Raw genomic sequence first — 15,251 nt, 5'->3', positions numbered from 1 at the left:
CAAAGATAGCACACGAAAATTACATGATTAAAGATTTAGGAACATATGAGGATTAACAAGCCAATTAGGCCAATCGATTTTCTTTCCTTTAATACGACCCGAAATCCATTCGAAATATTTCACTCGCTAGGACCGGAGTTTACCACGACTCGTTATGAAAAACCTTCAAATTGCGATTCTTCCACAAGTAATATGCACAAACCCAAACCACGACTTGCCAAATTTTTTGACCAAGCGAAGTTGAGGCATGAGCTATGTTACCTTCAAGGATATCGACATTAGAGCACGAACAAGGACCAAGCTTCCCCCAATTATAAATACGAGACCAAACATCCGAAGCAAACTTACAAGAAACAATGGAATGATTCACCGATTCAAGATCATCGTCACAAACGGGGCACCGAACACTATGTAAGTTAATGCCTCTTTTGTCGAGTTCAATCCGAACTGGAATTCTCCTTTTCAACGTTCTCCATGCGAAAATTTCGATCTTTTTGGGAATGAGATTATTTCGTAGTGTTTTTTTCGAACCAATAGGATTTCCAAGAATAGGTTTATCAATGAGAGAAGACAATTTCTTAATCGTGAAAACCTCATCATTTGCAAGATCCCATTTCCACTTTTCACTCGTATTGAGATCAAAGTGAACCGTTTTTAAAAGATTTTCAAGTTCCAATAGTTCATTCAACGTTCTACCTGAAGGAACACGCAACCACTCCCAATTTGGTTTATAAATTGAGCTTGACACACGCTGCGAATCACAAGTTAGTGACCCCTTATGTTGTGGTAGGTGAATCACAAGTCGGTGACACCTCATGGTGGTTCACAAGTCGGTAACCCCTTATGTATTGGTGGGTGATTCACAAGTCGATGACACCTTATGATGATTCACAAGACGGTGACATCATTATGAGTTGGACTCGACGTTATTGGTTGACTACAAGTCGGTAGTACCATAGCGGGTGAATGGTTAAGCATGTTTATGCCTTGTTATGTTTAGTTTATATTCGTGGTGATGTATATACTAATGTTGTTGCTAGTTCTATGTTTGGTATTGCTAGCTCGTTTATGCGTTGTTTGCATGATAATTGTAAGTGGATGCCTGTAGGTAAACTATATATGTGTATGTATAAGTATTGCATTCACTAAGCAATTAGCGTACCCTCTCGTTGTTTATATTTTTATAGGTTGCAAGTGGCGGCTTGGGTTTGCTTGGGGACTAGTGCTTTACGGATTGCTTTAGACCTTGATTAGGATTGGGTAGCGTTCCCAATCAACATGCTCGGTTTTGGTAGTAAAGTAAACTAGTCGACTCATGATCTATCTTTTGGATACTTCAAATTGGTCCCGGGTTGTATTCTCGTTTTGTAAACTTAATTCATGTATTGTATGTTTTAAAGATGTTTAAACTTAATATTGTAATGATGATGTTTTCGGAAACATAAATGGGCTAATGTTGTATATATTATTATGTTAAAAAGAAAAATTTTTATGGGCCGGAAATACGACGGGTTGGGTCGTTACACTTGACATCTCATACGAATAGCCAATGAGTCAACATCCTCCGAACTAACACCAATACCATAAAGGCAACTTTTATGAAAATTAACTTTTAATCCCGAGGCAAGTTCAAAACACTTCAAGATATTGATAAGATTGCGTGCATAAAAACAAGAAAATGAAAACAATCTAACAAGATCAAAAACATCATATGTTCTAATAAGATTATAAGGAAATAAGATATCGTTTCGGAGACGTCAAAGCCACCACAACTAAGCCTAGACAATGCATACAATTCTGATGTTGTTCGTGGAGTAAATGGAGCGAGAATAAATCCAAGTGAACAAGTTTTCCATGGTAGAAAAAGAGGCCATCACAAATCCATCCAAAGACGAATACGATTCCCCAAAGCTACCGCGACGTTACAAGTAAGAAAAATATGATCACGAGTCTCAACTTCTATACCGCATACATGACACAAGATTTGAGTTAATGCCCAACTCACGAGCACATAAGTTAAACCTTGAAGGTAACCTATCCAAGTGCAAACACCACATGAATACATTCAACTTGAGTGGAGTATGTTTAAACCACCAAGTTGAATGATCATGCGATTGGAGAAAATTCTTATCTAGGACCAAGCGAGTTTATTTTACGGAAAAAAGCATTCTTCAAATAGTACCCATGACCAGCTGTCCTCTTCATTGTTCAAGGAAATTGACTCGAGTTTCACAAGAAAAGAATCAAAGTTACTAGCATCATGTAGAGTGCGATAACACATCCACTGATACCGTGCAATACGGTCATACACAGTGCAATTCGGTACAAGATCTAGTCGAAAAAGTATGTTATACCGTGAATCAAGAGTGTCAGAACCAAGCCAATGACCCTTCCAAAATCTGCATTACGTCCATCACCCACTTTACGAATAAGGAAAGCTTGATTTAGTGCTCCATAATTCTTCAATGAACGATAGTTTTTTAACAATAGAGTTCCACAAACTTTTGGTTTTACAACTGGCTGAATCGAAACCAAGATTCTCTTCATGAATAACTTTTAAGAGTTGGACTCAAGTAGATCCCACAGAATGCACCGGACACCATACCTATTTAAGAAGAAGAGATATGTTAAAATTCTTTAAACTGCAGATACCGAAACCACCATTATCACGAGAGGCAAGAATTGAGTTCCATTTAACCAAATGTACCATACTCGAGTTACCTTCGGAACCCCAAAAGAAAGATGCTCAAAACTTTACAAGAAAGTGAATAATAGTCTCTGGTGCGCGAAACAAAGAGAAATAATATGATATGACACTTCCCAAGTTAAATATTATCAAATTCTGTCTTCCAACCATCGATATTAATTTGGCCGACCAAGAAAACAATCTTGATTTAAACTAGGCAATAAGAGGGGCCCATGAAGAGGAACGAGACATACTTGCACCAAGTTGCAATCCAAGAAAACTGAATGTTATGTTACCTGCTGCACAACTGGTCTAGCTTACATGTTATCATTGTCTACATGCGCTACTCCAAATCCAATCAGGCTCGATTTATGAAGGTTGATTCTAAGTCCTGATTAAAAATCTAATGAAGACCGAAATAATAGAAACAAGCTCAATACCATTCCAATATGACACAAATGCAACATTGTCAGAAAAAAGAAAATGTGAAACATTTACATGACCTATATTCACACCATAAAAACTATTATCACTGATACCTCTATTACAAGCGTAGTGGAAGCTGTCTATCACAATAATGAACATATAAGGAGACATGGGATCTCTTCGGCATAATCCACACCTAATGGAAAATCCATCGAGGAGAGAGCCGAGCTTAAAGAGGATCGAATCCATAACCTCCACTTGTGACCGAAGCCAAGCTGTGAAATTGCAAAATCAAGATATTTCCAGTTTACCGAGTCAAACGCCTTTTCAAATTCTACCTTAAAGATTATTAACTTCTTTTTTTTTTTGTAACAATCAGTCAACTCACTAAGCATAAGAGGCCCATCTAAAATTTCGCGATCATGAAATTGCAAAATCAAGATATTTCCAGTTTACCTAGTCAAACGCCTTTTCAAAGTCTACCTTAAATATTGTAAGCTTCTTTTTTGTACCATTCAGTTAATTCACTAAGCATAAGAGGCCCATCTCATGAAACGCCCTTGGACACAATCTTTTTTTTACCAGCCAAGTGCGCGAAGCGAACTTTGTAAAAGTGCATGGCGCACACCCATTTTCATAATTTCTATTTCAATTTTAGGACATAGTTCGCGGACAATAAGTGCGCGGAGCGCACTCCCTACTACACCAAACTTCAGCTTTCTAACCCAATTTGACACTTGACCCGAAAAGCAGACGAATCACTTTTAACCCATTTAATTCAAGTAAAATGATGATAACCCTGATTTATTACAAAACTTGGATTTACTACAACACCAATATTGCCATAATAGATAAATGTTCATAATCTTCATAAACCCAATACATACTTAATTTCGTCAAGTGATCCAAAAACCACTTGTAAGCAATTTAAAGACCAAAGTTAGGTACACATGAGTTAACCACATATAAACCCAAGAATTGTTTTATAATTCAAAAGATTACATCATGTACTCAAAATTTTAACATCAAACTTGGCGTTTAACATCAAGTGGTGACATCTTCACAGTTGTAAGAGTTATACGAATCCGCTTACCATTAGAGATCTCATCGCTAATCCTTAACTTGCTTTCCCTCCCTATGAGCTTTTGGTCCACCTGAACCTAAACCCACAACACAAAATATCGAGTAAGCAAAATTTGCTTAGTGAGCACAAACTAGTAACAACATAATTAAAGCATATGACAAAACATACTCACAATACACAACTTACACCAATATGCCAAATAGTCAATCAGACCCAAAATAACCCTGCTTGCCTGAACCTAGTCGATAGGAGTAAGTATGGTAATTAAGCCTACAATTACCAAAATCCCATAAACAAGCCCCTTGCTAGGATAGCCCAACCCGATGGGTTTCTTGGCCACTTGTCATCATAATATGCACATATATGAAAATGTAAATGAGGATAACTCAAGCCGATGGGTTTATTGGCCACTTTGCATCACAATATATACGTATATGAAAATGCAAATATCACCTTGGAAAATTTCGATTTGCATCTCACCTCTAACACGGTTGCAATTCGATGACACACAATTCTTCCTCAACTAGTCAACTAAGTATGTACTCACCTTATGGATGTACCCGTTCATAGTAAGGGTTCCTCGGTTATAAAAAAACCCATATCATTTTTAATAATTGTTTGTCCTGTCGATATACACCCGTCATGTCCCGATACATTGACCCGCCTCTAATGAGTTACACGATTTATCATACACATAACACTTTTAACTTAATCAACTTCATAGGTTATATGAATCCTCTTACACGAATTAATCTGGATTTCCATGGACATTCAACATGTGTTATCACTGAAAGACTTACTCATTACCGTAACACCTTTCAAAAGCTCTGATATTGCGCATTTTTCATATATTTATCATGGCAATATCCGTCATTTTTAATCCATTCGGATACGGTTTTGGTCTTTATTCGTGATAATTTGGGAAGATAATGATTCGAGAGCCGAGAAGATCTTTTATACGCCTTTTTGATCATTTTGAGGTATATTTTATGTTACTTTATCAGAGGTGCCTTAATATGATGAAGCGATGTGGTTTTGGGCATTTTTATGGAGTAAAATGAAGAATTTTTTGTACCTGTATTAAGCCGCGGCACGGCTGGGAAGCCCGCGGCGCGGATTATAACTGAATTTGAGGGTCGAGCATATTGATAATGGTTGGAGTGCTGGCTAGTTTTAAGCCGCGGTGCGGCTGTGAGGTCCGCGGCGCGGGTCGCATCTGGGGCTATAAATAGGGAATTAAACCCTAACTTTTTATCCTAACGAATTTCAACAACTTTGGGGCGATTTTTAGTGATTTTTGGGGAATCCCCACATCATCAAGTCAACTCAATCATTCCGGAAACACGTTTTGATTCGTCAATCGTTCAAGATCAAGATTTCAATTAGGTTTAATTCTTATCAACAATAATGAATTATCTTAATTGTTTGTTTTTGATTTCTATTGTTGCCATGGTTATTGGCTAGTTATTTTAATGTTTGTCTAAACTTATAAACCTTTGTATTGGATGCTACTTAACAGTTATTCGTTTAATTTATGATGATTTGATGTTTGAATTAAAGAACTGTAAGACCCAAATATTTATGGTACATAATGTATTTATGGTGTACGATGCGTGTATGAGGTGTACGAAGCATGTACGTGTCACTTGCTCGAACGTCGAAGGAAACTGGACGTTGTCTGAAGTAACAAGGTGTGTGCGTATCTTTTCAACCCCAAATAAAGTTTGTGTTGATGTTTCAAAGCCTTACCATTGGAAAGAAAATCTTATTACGTTTCCAACGATATTTGATTCATCGAAAACGAAGTTACGGTCGAAAAGTTATGGCCAAAACAAGTTGTTGAAACCTGTTTTGGGCTCGACCACAAATTCCAGTTGTTTGGAGAGGCGCTCCACCTTTTGGCGCGGCGCGCCGATTGCCCCTGAAGCATTTTTCAACCTTTTTAAAAGGTTTAAATGAGGGGTACTTTGGTCTTTTCATTTAGGGTCGGTTTTGGGTCACCAAAACTGATCTAGAACTCCATTGGAGCTCATTTCTCACCCACACAAACACTCTCATCCATATCTAGAGAGAGAGGAAGAGTTCTAGAGTGAGAGAGCTTGAATTGGAGAAGAAGGATTTGGATTCTCTCCAAATCTCGAGTTTTAAAGTTGTTCATCTCGCTCCTAGCTATGTTTTGGTAGTATTGGTAAGTTCTAACTCCGAATTTCATTTGTTAGATTTGATATTCAAGTTAGGGTTTGAGATTGTTAGTTGTAAAACCCATTTTGGTTGATGAAGAGGGTTTATGGAAACTTGCTATTTTAATATTTGGCGGGTTTTGAGTTGGTTAATGATTTAACCATGTTTAAGACTTGTAAATGGTGTATAATCACTAGTGTTAGTGATTATTGGTGTTTTGGAAACCATTAGGGTTCTTATGGTTGACTAATTTTGACTAGAGTCAAAATTAGGGTTTGTTGATGATTATGACTCAATTGCCGATTTAATAAGGTTTATAAACTTAAAATGGATTAAGTTGAAGCATAGAACCGAGTTAAATATGTTTTGGTGTCAAAACTTTCTAATGGCGTGATATTGACTTCTTATGGGTTAAATTAGGGTTTAAGTGTCATTTTGGGCAAGATAGGTGTTTAACACCTATGGTTGGGTTTGTTTGGCATATTAGGACCATTCTCACTTGTGTTAGTGATTATTGGTTAGTTTGGGCGCGGTTTGTGCTTGGAAGTGCAAATGGGTCGAAATTTGCACTTATTGGTGTTTTGGGCATAAGCTAGAGTGTTTAGCTTGTTTGTTTGTGAATTACTTAGGTAAATTGCATTTGGACGATTAGGAGCTCAAGCGGGATTGCTTTTCAAGTAATCAAGGTGAGTGGAATATTTATACGCTTATGTATATAATTTGGTTGCTTGTGTGCGATGTGGTAAGTGACATCCGTTAGGATTCAATTTTCGTGGACCACGATTGAGATGGGAAAATATAGTGAGTGATATCCGTGTGGATAGCTCTTCGTTGGCTATATTCGTTTGGGCATGTAGCGAGTGATTAACGTATGACCTATCACTCTTCATCGGCTACATGTGTATGTTTAGATATGTGGTGAGTGATTAATGTTTGACCTATCGCTCTTCGTCGGCCACATATGTGTGTTGGGGTAAGTGGTGAGTGTTATCCGTTTGGGGATCCGCTCTTCGTTGGCCACTTATCGTGGGATGGAAGCGGTTTCGCTTTTCGTCGGCCATCCTTGTGATTGAGGTAAGTGTTAACGTTTCGGTTGCACTTTTCGTCGGCCTCATGGTGCATAGCGTCGAGTAGTTAACGATTTTGACCTACTACTCTTCGTCGGCCACGTACGCGTGCGATGGGTGGTGAGTAGTTAACGATTTTGACCTACTACTCTTCGTCGGCCACCATCGAGTTGAATGTCGACATTGGGTATATTGGGATGTGTAATTTTATTAGCATTGTACGTATTTGTATTTGGCATATATTATTATTGAGATCTCTATGCTAATGATGTTGACTTGTTGTACGTACGATTATTCGTTTATTCGATATTGCGGTTTGCTAATGTTATTGTGTTGTTGTGTAGGTGTATGCAAGTAATTGGATTATGTATGTATGCATATAAGTATTGCATTCACTAAGCATTAGCTTACCCTCTCGTTGTTTACATTTTTAGGTTCGGAGGCGGACGTGGCAAGGGTATGCTCGGGATTTAGATGATTTCCCTTTTTGGTTGCTTGCTTGGATTACTTGTGGATTCGGCCTAGGATTTGGGTAGTTTATCCCCAAACATCATGCTCGTAGTTTGTTTGGAAATTAAACTAATGTGGTCGAAACTCAAACTTTTGTATGAAACTCGTAAAACGGTCGATGTAGGCCCCACTTTGTAAAACTTATTTTATGTTTGAATCATGTTAGTTATACATATTTGAAGATGTGGGTAAAAGCGTTTCGTCTAAATATGTCGGGAAGTGGCCATCTTTTTCACGTTTAAAGACTTTTGGACAGACCAGTTTGGCACACCGCGCGGCCATATGGCGCGCCGCGCCATTTGCTGAACAAACATTTTTTTTTTATTTTTGCATATTTCGGTTGCATAAGGGTTGGGTTGTTACAAGTGGTATCAGAGCATGGTCTAAGGGATTTAGGTGACTTGAGATATGCGCCTAGACTTAGACTTTTTGTGCGTGCTTATTTGTTGCGGGACTTGTAGGATTACGGGTCGGTTCGGGTTTTAGCTAGTGCCTTAGATTGTAGGTGAACTAGCTATGTATTGATTATGTGTTACTAATCATGTTGTTTTGTGTTGAACGTCTAGCGAGATGGTTGTTGTATTCATGAGCTCGGCATGGCGTGTGAGCGTAATAATGCTTCGCGACCATTATTACGGTTGCAAGCCAAGTCATGCAAGTGATGTACAACAAGTATTGGACTAGATGGGATGCACGAACGTTGGCATACTTATATGATTGTGAATTTTGTTCGTGGCGGTGTATGTACATTATTCGTGTTGCGTTCCTAACCAAGTTCATTTCTTAGAATGAAGACTAGGAACGGACATGATAATGGTGATCAAGGCGATGACTCCAAGTTCACGGCCAAGGTTGAGGCCATTATACAAGGTTATCGTGTGGAACTTCTAGAGGACGTTAGGAAGATGTTCCAAGACTCGATTAACGAGGAATTAGTCGATCTAGTCAAGGAACAAGTTAAGAATGTCCTTCACGAGGATAATGTGAGGCGGCGAGACTTCTACTACAAAAATTTCAAGGATTCTCAACCTCCCACTTTTGATGGTGAACGAGACCCACTTAAGAGTGCTCGTTGGATCTCCGATATGGAGGGGGCTTTTCATACTAGTGAGTGCCCTCTCGACAAGAAGACGAGGTATGGTAGTAGTATGCTAAGGGGTGACGCCAAGTTGTGGTGGGATGCGAAAATCCAACTATATGGTGAGGAACAATGTATGGACTTCACATGGGACGAGTTTAAGACGGAATTTTTCAATGAGTATCGAACTTCGGTCGATCTTTCTAGGCTTAAGGACGAGTTTCATGCTTTGAGGCAAGGGTCAATGGATTTAAACACTCTCAAATCCGTTTTCTTATCAAAGACCCAATTTTGCCCGGAGTATGTCGGTAATGATAAAATGTTGAAGGAAGACTTCTATCGAATCTTGAACGATGGTTATCAAGAGAAAGATTAGCGTAAACGTGGTGAAAACTTTTGACGAGTTGTTTGACATGGCGAAGGGTTTTGAGGCGCTTGTCCTTAGGAAAAGTGTTTCCGATGTTAGTAAGCGAAAGTCCGAGACTACGATGCATTAGAACAAGAAAAGTAAGAGCACTTCCGAGGGTGGCGGAAGTGTGAAGAAGAGTGGCACCGGTGGTTTTGTGCCCACGTGTAATAATTGCGGGGAACGGGGTCATTTGTCGCGTGAATGTACGAATGCGAAGACTAACAAGGTTACTTGTTTTAATTGTCGAAAAGAGGGACACCGAAAGTCGGTGTGCCCGGATCTAGTTGGTGATGCATGAGAACCTGACGACGGTGTTCATGTACTTTTCGACTATCTTATTGAAACGTACTTATGATGTTGTTTAATGCATTTTGTGTTAGTGCGTAGTGTAATGAGGGGTAGCATTCCTTATGGAATTACCCTATGTTGATGGTCCGGTTGTCGGGCGAAGAGCGTAAGACTTGGTGCAACCAAGCATTCCTTGATATTTGGGAAATGTTTATACCAAGCCATATGGGTGAAACCCTTGAGATCAAGTGTTTTGAGTCTCGATGTATGATTTGTGAAGGAGTCTACACGACGCGATGTTAGGTGCCTCTTTCATACCTACAAGTGTAGTGTTCAACTCCGATGGTGATGCGGTTACAATGTACTTAGGGTACCGGAGAAACCCTTAGGTACATGAGTGACCAAGTGGAATTTGACAAGCCATAGCAATTGGATGATTGCGAGAGTAAAGTTGTGTAGCTTGTGGTAAACTCTTTGTTCGAAGTGTTTAAGGATTGATTGAAATCCTTCGTGTGCTCACGGTTGGAGCAAGATGGGGTGATGAGTCGTGTGAACCCAATTGTTAGTAAAGTCTACCTTTGGTAGCATTGTACGGTTGTGCAAAATGCGGTTATGGAATGTAGTTCCAAGTGGGGGAGTTACTCTCCCACACGAGGAGGTTTTTAGTGTGAGATTTCAGATGATGCTCATAGTGGATCTGAAAATTTGTGTCGAGACCTAGATTTGGTCGATTTGCGGTAGAGTACAATTTCGGTTAAAATTGTACTTATGATTTTGGACTTAAAATTATCACCGAGGTGGTAATGTGGGAAATTTCGTTGAGAGATAATGGACGTGTTTGACGAGCAAGGAAATCCCTCGGTTAAGGGATGTGCGTGTTGAATTCTCTTCTAGAGAATTATTGTTTTGCGCCTATGTGCGATATAGGTGGTTCTTGCTCGATTGTGAGGGCGATATTCGCGCGTGCGGATATTTCGTGTGCGGAAATTCCTGGATGTGTGGAATGATTCTAAGTATGCGCATATACTTAATTTGTTTGTATGTATTGTGGCAAGTGCTATCCAATTGTGAGGATTCACTGTTCATTGGCCACGGTTGAGGTGTGATAAGTAGTAAGTGTTATTCGCGGTGATACACTTTTCGTCGGCTACTTATTGTTGTGTGGAGTGCGTTTTTCAGTTAGGAATCGCACTTGTTTGGCCATATGCGAGGAGAAGTAAGTGTGATCCGTAAGGATGCGCTTTTCGTCGGCCTCTTGTTGCGTAGTGGTAAGTGGTTAACGTGTGATCTACCGCTTTTCGTCGGCCACGTACGCGTGAGAATATGGGACAAGTGGTATCCAATCGTGAGGATTCACTTTTTGTCGGCTCCATTGTAATGTTTGTTGGCCATGTTATCGATGTGTTGTTACTTTAGCGATGTACATGAAAAGGGTACGCTAAAGGGATTGCTAACTTGGTACGGGATTTGGAATGTTAACTTATTTATGTCATGCGGTCGAGGCATGAGTTCGTTCCGGTTTAGGAATGAAGCGAGACTTAGTGCTCGGTTTGGTAGATTTGGTAAATCAAGGATGATGAATTAAATCAGAAAGGTAACTTTGTGTAAAGTTGCCTAAGGGAATTGTGTGAATCTTCGAAGTTGTGGAAATTGTTGAGGACATCGAATTTGGACGGATGTCGGAGGACCATGAATTGTGGTTCCTGTTTGTTAGAATGGCAATGATCACGAGGATGTGATCGAGTTTAAGTGGGGGAGAGTTGTAAGACCCAAATATTTATGGTACATAATGTATTTATGGTGTACGAAGCGTGTATAAGGTGTACGAAGCATGTACGTGTCACTTGCTCGAACGTCGAAGGAAACTGGACGTTGTCTGAAGTAACAAGGTGTGTGCGTATCTTTTCAACCCCAAATAAAGTTTGTGTTGATGTTTCAAAGCCTTACCATTAGAAAGAAAATCTTATTACGTTTCCAACGATATTTGATTCATCGAAAACGGAGTTACGGTCGAAAAGTTATGGCCAAAACAAGTTGCTGAACCCTGTTTTGGGCTCGACCACAAATTCTAGTTGTTTGGAGCGGCGCTCCACCTTTTGGCACGGCGCGCCGTTTGCCCCTGAAGCATTTTTCAGCCTTTTTAAAAGGTTCAAATGAGGGGTACTTTGGTCTTTTCATTTAGGGTCGGTTTTGGGTCACCAAAACTGATCTAGAACTCCATTGGAGCTCATTTCTCACCCACACAAACACTCTCATCCATATCTAGAGAGAGAGGAAGAGTTCTAGAGTGAGAGAGCTTGAATTGGAGAAGAAGGAGTTGGATTCTCACCAAAGCTCGGGTTTTAAAGTTATTCATCTCGCTCCTAGCTATGTTTTGGTAGTATTGGTAAGTTCTAACTCCGAATTTCATTTGTTAGATTTGATATTCAAGTTAGGGTTTGAGATTGTTAGTTGTAAAACCCATTTTGGTTGATGAAGAGGGTTTATGGAAACTTGCTATTTTGATATTTGGCGGGTTTTGGGTTGGTTAATGATTTAACCATGTTTAAGACTTGTAAATGGTGTATAATCACTAGTGTTAGTGATTATTGGTGTTTTGGAAACCATTAGGGTTCTTATGGTTGACTAATTTTGACTAGAGTCAAAATTAGGGTTTGTTGATGATTATGATTCAATTGCCGATTTAATAAGGTTTATAAACTTAAAATGGATTAAGTTGAAGCATAGAACCGAGTTAAATATGTTTTGGTGTCAAAACTTGCTAATGGCGTGATATTGACTTCTTATGGGTCAAATTAGGGTTTAAGTGTCATTTTGGGCAAGATAGGTGTTTAACACCTATGATTGGGTTTGATTGGCATATTAGGACCATTCTCACTTGTGTTAGTGATTATTGGTTAGTTTGGGCGCGGTTTGTGCTTGGAAGTGCAAATGGGTCGAAATTTGCACTTATTGGTGTTTTGGGCATAAGCTAGAGTGTTTAGCTTATTTGTTTGTGAATTACTTAGGTAAATTGCATTTGGACGATTAGGAGCTCAAGTGGGATTGCTTTTCAAGTAATCAAGGTGAGTGGAATATTTATACGCTTATGTATATAATTGGGTTGCTTGTGTGCGATGTGGTAAGTGACATCCGTTAGGATTCACTTTTCGTGGACCACGATTGAGATGGAAAAATATAGTGAGTGATATCCGTGTGGATAGCTCTTCGTTGGCTATATTCGTTTGGGCATGTAGCGAGTGATTACCGTATGACCTATCACTCTTCGTCGGCTACATGTGTATGTTTAGATATGTGGTGAGTGATTAATGTTTGACCTATCGCTCTTCGTCGGCCACATATGTGTGTTGGGGTAAGTGGTGAGTGTTATCCGTTTGGGGATCCGCTCTTCGTTGGCCACTTATCGTGGGATGGAAGCGGTTTCGCTTTTCGTCGGCCATCCTTGTGATTGAGGTAAGTGTTAACATTTTGGTTGCACTTTTCGTCGGCCTCATGGTGCGTAGTGGCGAGTAGTTAACGATTTTGACCTACTACTCTTCGTCGGCCAAGTACGCGTGCGAAGGGTGGTGAGTAGTTAATGATTTTGACCTACTACTCTTCGTCGGCCACCATCGAGTCGAATGTCGACATTGGGTATATTGGGATGTGTAATTTTATTAGCATTGTACGTATTTGTATTTGGCGTATATTATTGTTGAGATCTCTATGCTAATGATGTTAACTTGTTGTACGTACGATTATTCATTTATTCGATATTGCGGTTTGCTAATGTTATTGTGTTGTTGTGTAGGTGTATGCAAGTAATTGGATTATGTATGTATGCGTATAAGTATTGCATTCACTAAGCATTAGCTTACCCTTTCGTTGTTTACATTTTTAGGTTCGGAGGCGGACGTGGCAAGGGTATGCTCGGGATTTAGATGATTTCCCTTTTTGGTTGCTTGCTTGGATTACTTGTGGATTCGGCCTAGGATTTGGGTAGTTTATCCCCAAACATCATGCTCGTAGTTTGTTTGGAAATTAAACTAATGTGGTTGAAACTCAAACTTTTGTATGAAACTCGTAAAACGGCCGATGTGGGCCCCACTTTGTAAAACTTATTTTATGTTTGAATCGTGTTAGTTATACATATGTGAAGATGTGGGTAAAAGCGTTTCGTCTAAATATGTTGGGAAGTGGCCAATCTTTTTCACGTTTAAAGACTTTTTGGACAGACTAGTTTGGAGCGCCGCGCGGCCATATGGCGCGCGTCGCCATTTGCTGAACAAACAAATTTTTTTTTTTATTTTTGCATATTTCGGTTGCATAAGGGTTGGGTTGTTACAAGAACGATTCTTATTAAAGCTAGACTTTTCGATTCAATTGGTTGTGTACTTGTTTGATAGGACGAGAGTTCATTAATTTAGTGCATAAATTTACAATTGGTTTGTCTTAATTGGTTGTTTACTTACTCGGAGACGAGAGTAAATTGATTTCAAAAGGCTAGACGAAATAGGGGTGAATTATATGCAACGAGAGTTGGTGTGATTGTGATTCGAGTCTTCATCTCACTCGAATATTTGGTCACAATTAGGAGGTCTTAGGCTACGGGGAATTCCGTTTCGTGTAATCTTAATTGAAGAGTTTGTGCTGGGGAATTCCAGGTGAACCGACTAGATAATTCACATATGTTAGATAATAACTGAGGCTTAATCTAAATGCATCCAATACTAGGTGTAAAGGGTCTAGACAAGCATTCGTTCTCCTATTTGTTTACAACTATCTTATTTTTACTTGTTTGTTTGCTTTAAAGCTTAAATCTTAAAATACCAAAAATATTGTTCTTTCTTGTTATTAATTAAAGCTATCTTTGATTTGGCTAATCATTAAATAGCCACCAAAACTATTATCTCGTAATTTCCATTTTCTAGATTAACTTAGTTTATTTCATTAGTTACAATCTTAATTTTCACGTCTAAACTGTCCTTGGAACGAACACGAATTTACCAACTTTATGCTATTGCACGATCGGGTACACTGCCCGTTAGTGTGTAGTAATCCTTTTAACCGGTATTTCCCATTATATAAACTATAGACGTGATTTCACACCTCAAGTTTTTTGGCGCCGCTGCCGGGGACAGTTGTGTCGAAAATTAAGATTTGTTATCTAATTGTTCTTAGTTTAGTTTTAGTTATAGTTTATTATTTCTTTTCGTTTATTCTCAGTTGAATCGGTGCGTTTAATCAGTTGTTAGTTGTGATTTCGCAGGTAACAGGTAGTGCATGCCACATACGCGTTCTTCTAATTCTCCGATTCTTCAACCATTTGCAGAACCCGAAAGAGAGTTATTCAGAGCGTTAAGTCAAGAGCAACAGTCTACAGTGGATTCATCTTTTTCTTCGAGTGCTAATATAATTAATTTGGGTAGTAGTTCTGAGACTGTGGTGCCCGATACACCACCTGAAATCAGAGAAGAAGAATCTTACGTTTCATTAGATCTTTTTGAGACTGAAGATATGGCTGACCAAGCTGATCAACCGAA

At 39.2% G+C, this 15,251-nt stretch overlaps 1 protein-coding gene across 1 annotated transcript; it reads right to left on the bottom strand.

Annotated features, from left to right (window-relative positions):
* Positions 1 to 139: 139 nt before the first annotated feature.
* LOC139902611 (uncharacterized) lies at positions 140 to 817 on the bottom strand. Its single transcript, XM_071885217.1, has one exon. The coding sequence runs from the start codon at positions 815 to 817 to the stop codon at positions 140 to 142; it is 678 nt and encodes a 225-aa protein (XP_071741318.1).
* Positions 818 to 15,251: the final 14,434 nt, after the last annotated feature.

This window comes from Rutidosis leptorrhynchoides, chromosome 3 (assembly GCF_046630445.1).
Source record: "Rutidosis leptorrhynchoides isolate AG116_Rl617_1_P2 chromosome 3, CSIRO_AGI_Rlap_v1, whole genome shotgun sequence".
In the NCBI taxonomy this organism is placed as follows: domain Eukaryota; kingdom Viridiplantae; phylum Streptophyta; class Magnoliopsida; order Asterales; family Asteraceae; genus Rutidosis; species Rutidosis leptorrhynchoides.
Note: the sequence above shows the minus strand (reverse complement) of the source record. Positions and strands in the feature narration are given on the sequence as shown.